General features: G+C 60.0%; 1 protein-coding gene across 1 annotated transcript; it reads left to right on the plus strand.

Annotated features, from left to right (window-relative positions):
• Positions 1 to 849: 849 nt before the first annotated feature.
• LHX5 (LIM homeobox 5) lies at positions 850 to 6956 on the plus strand. The gene is made up of 5 exons (XM_058851974.1): positions 850 to 1022; positions 2625 to 2848; positions 4069 to 4346; positions 5467 to 5632; positions 6589 to 6956. Exons 1-5 carry the CDS (start codon positions 850 to 852, stop codon positions 6954 to 6956), a joined length of 1209 nt encoding a protein of 402 aa, XP_058707957.1.
• The last annotated feature ends 1708 nt before the right edge of the window (positions 6957 to 8664 follow it).

Consider the following 8664-nt stretch of genomic DNA (forward strand, 5'->3'; position numbering starts at 1 on the left):
TAAATTAAGAGGTTGCCATGGTTACCGCCCTCCCATTGGCCGCATCCCGGGTGACGCTGCCCTCGGCGTCACCAAATCTGAATAAGGATGCGCGAATTACTAAGGCGGGGGACAAAGCTGGCGATGGGGACAGCATGAGAGTGGCGGCGCGGCGGCGGCGGAGCACAGCGAGGCACCGGGGCTGCCGGCTGCAGGGGGGGGTTCATGCACCCCTCCCGCCGCGCCCGCTGCCGCAGAGCCCGCCAGCAGCGCGGCCGCCGCTCCGCCGGCTCCCGGGCCGCTCCGCAGCCACCGGAGGGAGATTTGGGGGGGTCTTTAGTATTATTGTTATTATTATTTCTCGGGGGTGGTTTGGATTATTTTGGGGGGGGGCATCGTTTTTTCCCTCCCGTCGTCGAGGCTCCGGAGAGAAGAAGGGGAAGAACTTGACAGCCGCCCCGCCGCCCTCCCCTGAATTTTTTGTTATTCCTTCTTCTATATTTTGTTAGTTTTTGTTTTATTTCATTCGATTTTATTTTCTTTCTTTGGTTTTTATTTTTAGTTTTATTCTCCTTTCTTTTCTTCCATTTTAATTTATTTAATTTCCTTTCATTTAATTTCATTTGATTTTGTATTATTATTTTTCCTTCTTTTTTTTTTTTTTTAATTTTATTTTTGCATTATTTTTCGCTGATTTTTTTTTTTTTGTTTGGTTGTTTGGTTGGTTTTGATTTTGTTTTGGGTTTTTTTTGGTTGGGTTTTTTTGTTGTTGTTTTTTTCTCTTTTATTTTTTTTTTTTTTTTGCCGCCGCCGTGTGCCGGCGCGGGGCTGGCTTCTCCTTTTGAGCGTCTCCATCCCCCGGCGGAGGTTATGATGGTGCATTGTGCGGGCTGCGAGAGGCCGATTTTGGACCGGTTCCTACTGAACGTCTTGGACAGGGCATGGCACATCAAATGCGTCCAGTGCTGCGAGTGCAAGTGCAACCTGACCGAGAAATGCTTCTCCAGGGAAGGGAAACTCTACTGCAAAAATGACTTTTTCAGGTGAGTCCTCACCCCCACCCCGGAGGGGAGCGGAGGGTGCGGAGCTCTTCACCCCTGCCCGCCTGGGGTGTCCCCCGGGGCTTTGGGGGGCTCAAGGGGGTCCCCTCCTATTTCCCCGCTCGGGAGCCCGGGGGGGACGCGGTGGCCGCGCTGCAGCCTGAGGTGGGGGCTGTGCCCCCCTCCCACCTCCCCATCACCTTCCCCGCCAGCCCCGGGCCCCGCTCCGCCGGTGCCGCCGCCCTCCCATGGCCTCAGGCCCCGGGGGGCACCGGGGACCCCCGAGCGCCGCTCTCCGGGCCCGGCACCCCCAGCTCCCCTCCCCGCACCGCAGGCCCCGGTGAGAACGGAGCCCAAAACCTCCCCCGCACCTCAACAGCCCCTAATGAGCACCACAAAGTGCCGGGAGGAAAGCGGGGGCAAAGGGGGGGCCGTGACTTATGACTCCTAATGCTCGCACTACATCAACGTCACGGGGAGCAGCGAGGGAGGCACGAGTTGTGCCGCGGCCCGAGGGGAAAAAGGGGGGGACCCTGCGTGGGTGCCCCGGGGCCTGGCAGCCCCCAGGAACCTCGGGGACCCGGCTGCGACAGCCCCCGCTCCTTGTTCTGGGAGCAGATTTTTTTGTTTTGTGGGAATTTTTTTTGTTTTGTTTTGGACGTTGAGGGGCTTGGTTTTATTTTTGTTTGTTTTTTTTTTTCTTGTATTATTTTCTTTTTTGTTTGTTCCGTTGGTTTGGGAGGGTTTGTTGGAATTTTTTTGTTGTTGTTTTATTCTGCTGTGGGCTTTATGTTTTCTTCTTGTTGCTTTTTTGTGGGGATTTGGGTTTTGTTTTGTGGGGTTTTGTGGCAGGTTTTGGTTGTTTGGTTTTGTTTCTTTTCCTTTCTTTTTCTTTTTTTTTTTCTTTTTTTCTTTTTCTTTTTTTCCCTCCCCTTGGGAGATCGTTCCCAGCCGATTCAGATTCCCTGGATTTTTATTTTTTTTTTCTTTTAAAAAAACCAAAAGATCTCCCGGGGAAACAAAAACAAAAACTCACCTAAACCCAGACGTTCTCTGTGAAGGAAAGGAAAACGGGAAATTTACAAAGCACTCTTCCTGACCTGGAAAAATTCCCCTCGGGAGAGCGAGACGGGCTTGGGACCACGGGGAGCTTTGGGGAGCGCAGCCCCTCCTCTGCCGCCCGTTGTTCTGATCCCCGCACCCTCCGCTCCCTTTTCCCGTCTCTCTGGCCGCGATCAGCCCGGTTTTCCTCACGGGATTTTCGGGCCGGAGCCCCGCGTTCCCCTCCCGGGGGAAAAACGAAATCCTGCCCCGCCGAGTGCCGAGGGGACCCCCGGGCGCTCTCCCCTCCCTCCCGTCCCTTCTGGGGCCAAATCCGGGCGAGGATGCTCGTGTGTGACGCCCGCGGGTGGGGACACCCCAAACGCCAGGGCTGCGCGGGGATGAAGGCTCTCCTCATCCTCGCCCCGAAGGTGCGGTTCGCCCTCGGGAGATGCTGAGGAATCAGGATTTGAGGAGGGGGGTTCGGTCCAGCGCACACACACAGCCCCTGCCTCAGCCCATCTTTGCCGGGGCTCCAGCTCTCGCTTTTCTCCCCTTTCCCAGGAGGTTTGGTACCAAATGCGCCGGCTGCTCCCAAGGGATCTCTCCCAGCGACCTCGTCCGGAAAGCCCGGAATAAAGTCTTTCACCTGAACTGTTTCACCTGCATGGTCTGCAACAAGCAGCTCTCCACGGGCGAGGAACTCTATATCATCGACGAAAACAAATTTGTTTGCAAAGAGGATTATTTGAACTCTCCCAGTTTGAAGGAAGGCAGCCTCAACTCAGGTACGAGCTGCTCAGCCCGCCCACCGCTCCGTCGGTTCCTCCCGGCGGCACCTCCCGGCCGGGCAGGAGGTTCGGATTTGGGGTGAGGGGCTGCACCCCGCGGCCAGCCCGACCCCCCCGGTAATCCGTGCCACCGGCACCGGCAGGAGCGGGCAGCGCCGAGAGCGCCGGGCACGGGCCCCGAGCCGCCGGTGCCTCCCTGCGGAGGAACCTCCCGGCCGGGCAGGAGGTTCGGATTTGTGGGATGAGGGGCTGCACCCCGCAGCCAGCCGATCCGTCGGGGGAGGGAGTGATCTGGGGAGAAAGGCTTCGAACCGTGCGGAAGCCTCCGTGACACCCCCCCGCGGGACGCGGACACGCGTGGGATGAGCTCCCCGCTCCAGCCTTGGCTCCTGCTCCGCTCACGGCCCCTCCGGCAGCGGGGATGCGGGGCGGGGGGAGCCAGGATCCCCCCAAGGGCCGCCTCGGGAGCCCCTCACTCCCCAGAGCCCCCCCCGTGTGTGCCCGGTCCCCCCGCGCCGCGGGCCTGATCCTTCGCCTCCTTTCACCCAGAGGCAAAGCTCCCATTTGACTTCCTTGGAAGCTGTCTCTGCGTCAGGAGAGCAGGGCCAGGCCCCCTCCTGCTGTCCCAGCCATGCCGGGCGCCCCTGCTCACCCCCTTCCGTGGGCTCTCTCTCCGTCCAGCACCCGGGGCCGGATCCTGCCACGCCAGTCAGTGGGGCCGCTGCTGTGAGCGAGGCGAGTAGAGCTTGGCCTTGGGGGGGTGCTGGCTGCAGGGTCCCCGGGGGGAACACGGTGCCTGGGGGCGGGGGGCGAGCCAGGCTGGAGCCAGTGACCGGGGACTCCCCAGAACCCCCGACAGGGACCGGTTGCATTTTTTCCCAATGGCGCATCCCGCTTCCCGGCACGGGGGGTAGAGGGGGCCCGTGGGGGGCAGCGGCGGGGCTGGGGGATCGCCCCCTCCCCAGCTCCCCCTCACGGTGCGCAGGGCTGGAGCGGGCGGCGCTTGCCCGCAGCTCCGCGCGGTGTTGGGGGGGTGATGCTTCAGGGGAACCAGGGGGGCAGAGGCCGTCTGCACCCCTTGCTGCTCTCCAGCACCCCCCAACCCCTCTCCTGGAAAGCAGGCGGGCCGGGTGGGCCGGGGAGGACAGAGGAGAGGGGGGTCAATCTCTCCCCTAAGTCATCCACCCCCCACTTTCCTCTCTGGGTCTCCTTTACAGTGTCCTCATGTACAGACAGGAGTTTGTCCCCGGATCTCCAGGACCCCATGCAGGACGACACCAAGGAAACGGACAACTCCACCTCCTCGGACAAGGAGACCACCAACAACGAGAACGAGGAGCAGAACTCGGGCACCAAGCGGAGGGGTCCCCGCACCACCATTAAAGCCAAGCAGCTGGAGACCCTCAAAGCTGCCTTCGCCGCCACCCCCAAGCCCACCCGCCACATCCGGGAGCAGCTGGCCCAGGAGACCGGCCTCAACATGAGAGTCATCCAGGTAGGACAGGAGAAGGGGCGCCGCTAGGAGCCCAGACAGCTGGAGGCTGTGAGAGTCTCCCCCCGGTGCCGGGAAGGGGTTGGGACACCGGGGCTGGTCCCTCAGGGAACGGGAACGGGCGAACCCCGCTTGTCCCCTGCCAGCGCCACCTCAGGCCCAGCCCCGCAGCCACCCCACGCTCTGGTGGGTGAGCGGGGATCCCCCAGCCCACGGAAGGGGTGGAAATCATTCCCAAAAGGTGAGGCAGCGCGGTTCTGCGCGGCCGAGCAGGATCCCCGGCGTGCCAGGAGATGGATGCTGCAGCCTTGCGGAAGCGAGGAGCATCCGTCCGCTCTGCAGGCAGCCGGCGCTTCCTCACCGCACTGCCCCCGTGAAGAAAATCCCTGCGGAAATGCGGGGATTAATAGGCTTTAATAGAGGCATTAATAGGGGAGGACTCTCCGGCTTTGCCGGTAGCGGAGCTGCGGTTCCCGGCTCCTGGCAGAGGGAGCACAAGTCCCGCAGGAGAGTGCTGTGCTCGTACCCCTGAGCTGCCCCATCCCTGAGGGAGTGAGACAATAATCCAGACGCCCCAAGAAGCTGCTGAGGCGTGCGGCTCGGAAAAGGCAATGCCCGTGGAGAGGCGGCCACATCTCCCCTTTCCCTTTTATTCCCATCCCTAACGCCGGCTGTTCTGACTCCCTGCCTGATGCCTCAGGTGCTCATCCCCCTGCTCCCCGCTTTTTGCCTGCCATGATCCAGATTCCTATCCCCTTTTTCCTTCCCACGTCTCCTCCCTTCCTTCCCCTATCCATAGGGGAAATTTCCCCCTCCTGCATTTTCCAGCTGCAGGGACAGAGAAGCTGAGGATGTGGGGATGCAGACGGGGGAAGGAGGGGCAGGATTTTAAATAACCTGGTTATTTGTGGGCTGCGGTGTCCCCATGTACTTTTTGAGGCAGCAGCAGTAAGAAGGCGGGTCGGTGTCGGTAAAAAAAAAATTAAAAAAAATACCCAGATATCGGAAAACCCGTGCGGGTGCAAGATTTCCCCGTACAGCCTTTGGGGGACGGGATGTCGCTGACCCCGAGGGGTCCGTGCGGGCCCTTCCGCGGTGGGCGCTGACAGCAGCCCGGCCACAGGTGTGGTTCCAGAACCGTCGGTCGAAGGAGCGGCGGATGAAGCAGCTGAGCGCGCTGGGCGCCCGCCGGCACGCGTTCTTCCGCAGCCCCCGCAGGATGCGGCCCCTCGGCGGCCGCCTCGACGAGTCCGAGATGCTCGGCTCCACGCCCTACACGTACTACGGAGGTGAGGGACGACCCGCGGGGTCCCTGCCCCGTCCCCCCCTCTTCTCCTTTGTTCCTCCCATCCCGTTCTCCGCGGCTTTCCCCCTCTCCCCCCGCCCGTGCTCACACGCGTGCCCGCAGCCGCGCACACGCAGAGCCGGCTCCACGCACCCCCACGCCCCCCCCGGCATTGCGGGGCCCCTCTCCCGCGAACAAAGCCCCAGCTGCGGGGCTTTTGTCCCCCTTTCAGGCCGCATTTGTTCCCATTACCTCCCGGGCCCGCAGCATATGGAAGGTCAGCGCGGCCCGGCCGCCCCCCCTGCCCCGACGGGACGGGATGGGCGCAGCGGGGCGGCCCCGAGCGCCCCCTCCTCCCCCAGCTCCCCCCAGAGCCCCCCCAAAAAGCTGCGCTTTCAAAGCTTCCCATCTGACCAAGGGCTTTCCAGGCACCCCTTGTTGCCCTGCACTTCGTTTTTAGATCCCTTCCAAGCTGCTTTAACACATATATTAATTCCACAATATTTATATATATATTATGTATTTTCCCTATTATATATAATTCCCCCAATGTACATATATATTTTCCCATTATATAACTTTTCCCCGTTATAAATTTATTTTTGCCCATTCTTTTTATAGCTATCTTTTCCCCATTCCCTTTTCATATACGTATATGTAAATATATGCATGTTAATTTCCCCCCCATTAATTAAGCACTAAAAAGAGCCCATTTTCGCGGCCCCCTCACCCCTCCCAGCGCGGATTTCCCTCCCTCCCTCCCTCCAGGCTGGGTAAAGAGAGGGTGATGGGTACTGCAGCGCCTTTTTCTCGGGTTGGGCTCAGATCCCACCCGCCCTTTGGGAGCCAGCGGAGCGTTTTGGAGGGGACAGCGCAGGGCTGCTTTGGGGAGCAGCGGGATTTCGGGAGGTTTTTATCCCCGGCAGACCCGATCCATCCTTTTTTCTCCCCTCCCCGCAGATTACCAAGGTGACTACTACGGGCCGGGAGGCAACTATGACTTTTTTCCCCACGGGCCGCCCTCCCAAGCCCAGTCCCCGGCCGACTCCAGCTACCTTCAGAACTCAGGACCCGGCTCCACACCCCTGGGACCCTTGGAGCCCCCCCTAAGCGGACACCACTCCTCAGAAAACCAAAGGTACACGGATATGATCTCGCACCCCGACACCCCGAGCCCCGAGCCGGGGATGACGGGCTCTCTGCACCCCATCCCGGGGGAGGTTTTCAGCGGGGGGCCCAGCCCTCCCTTCTCCATGTCCAGCAATAGCGGCTACAGCGGGGCTCTGTCGCACCCCAACCCGGAGCTCAGCGAGGCGGCGGTGTGGTAGGCCCGGCGTGGGCACGCGTGTGAGTGTGTGCAGGGGAAAAAACCCCCCCTGGTCCCCCCCAGCCCACGCGTGTCCCCCCCCCCTGGCCCCACAGCAGGGCCGGATAAAGCCCCCCCCGCCCGATGCCGAACCGCATCCCGGCGTCCGCCCGTCCTCCCCATCCCCGCTCCTCCCGGGACCTCGGGGCCACCCCGCTACCTCCCCCCTGCCGCCACCTTCCCCCCGACACTTTTTGGGGGGCAATGAAAGGTGCCCAGCCCTGCGGAGCCCGCCGGAGTCGGGACCAGCGCCTCTCGGACCAAAGCTGAACTCGCCGGGACACAGGTCCCACCGGGGGAGGGGGGCTGCGGCAGGGCTCCCCCCTGCTAATTAGCATCCTTTTTAATTATCCCCTACCGCAGGAAGGGGGGGGGGATGGGGAATAGCAGGAATAATCCCCCCCCGCCACCCCGTGCCCCTCCCTGCCCTGATTTTTATTGTTCCCGTTTTACCCCCGAGGAGAGGATGGGTTTGGGCCCGGATTTTGGCGGTGGGGAGGAGGGGGCTGTGCGGGAGCCAGGGGCTGCCCCAGTGAGTGGCTGAGATTGGGCTCCCACGTGGTGGAACTGACACCAGAAAGAGGCAGAAACAGGAAAAACACAACAACAACAACAACGACAAAATAAAACCCCAAACAAACAATAAACCCCAGAACGAAACCAACCCAACCACAACAGCAGAAATTTCACCCGAGCCTCGACGCCGAGTCCCACCCCAGCGATTCCCAGAGGCTCCGCCAATTTAAGGATGTATTATAGTTTTTGCTTCTAGTTTCTTTATTTTGTATAAAGGAGAAACAAATAAAGTATGTTTTTGTGTTTACTGATTATTTATTGTACTTTAGTCATCGGAGGCTCCGAATTTTTCTATTTTGAAGGCAGGGAGGGGATGGCACCGGGGAGGGGGTGAGAGCATAGAGAAGGGGGGGAAATAAAAGGAAGGAGAATGGAAAAGGAAAGGAAAAAAAAGTTGTTTTCTGAAAGCGTCGTGGGTTTCCTGTCCCCGCTGCCTCTTGCGGAGGCTGTTAGTGTGAATGGCTCTTGTTGTTCAATGTGAATAAAAAACCTTTTAGTTACCTACTGTTCCGTCACCTGGTCCCTTTCATTTTATTTTATTTTAATTTGTTTTAACACAAGCCCGTGAGAAATGCTGGCCGGGCTCCCCCACTGTCCCCCAGCCCTGCGTGGGGTCTGGGGGAGCAGCTCCCAGCGCTGGGTGAGTGATGTGCTGCATCCCCCAGCCCAGCGCTCCCATTTCCCCCCAGTCCCGCAGCTCTGTGGCACTGGGAAAGGGGCACATTACCCAGCTCAGCCCCTTCCCCCACAATTCACATGCACAATTCCTGTCTCCTGGGTCCCAAGACCCTCCCAGAGCAGCCCGGCGGGGACCTGCAGCCCTGCTGGCAGAGCAGCCCCAAGGGGCAGCCTGGGGGGGACACCCCAAGATGGGTTCAGCAATGCCAGCAGCAGCTTTTGCCCCGTTCTCCCTGGCCTCACTGGTGGCAGGAGCGGGGGGTCTCCTCCCAGAACCCCAACTCGCTCCCCTTCTCTCTCCTGCTTTCTATTCCTTGAGACAGAAAAATAAAAAGTCCCAGGCAGGCTGCAGCTCTGAACTAATATTTAAAATGCAAAATCATGGCAGAGTTTTCATCCCCACCCCCCCACCCGCT

This window comes from Poecile atricapillus, chromosome 16 (assembly GCF_030490865.1).
Source record: "Poecile atricapillus isolate bPoeAtr1 chromosome 16, bPoeAtr1.hap1, whole genome shotgun sequence".
NCBI classification, from domain to species: domain Eukaryota; kingdom Metazoa; phylum Chordata; class Aves; order Passeriformes; family Paridae; genus Poecile; species Poecile atricapillus.

What these genes read in the sequence shown, in the direction of transcription:
- LHX5 (XM_058851974.1), top strand. Translation starts at nt 850, where the DNA reads ATGATGGTGCATTGTGCGGGCTGCGAGAGGCCGATTTTGGACCGGTTC. An exon ending in TGCAAAAATGACTTTTTCAG is followed by an intron (nt 1,023 to 2,624) that starts GTGAGTCCTCAC and finishes CCCCTTTCCCAG; the next exon opens with GAGGTTTGGTACCAAATGCG. An exon ending in GGAAGGCAGCCTCAACTCAG is followed by an intron (nt 2,849 to 4,068) that starts GTACGAGCTGCT and finishes TCTCCTTTACAG; the next exon opens with TGTCCTCATGTACAGACAGG.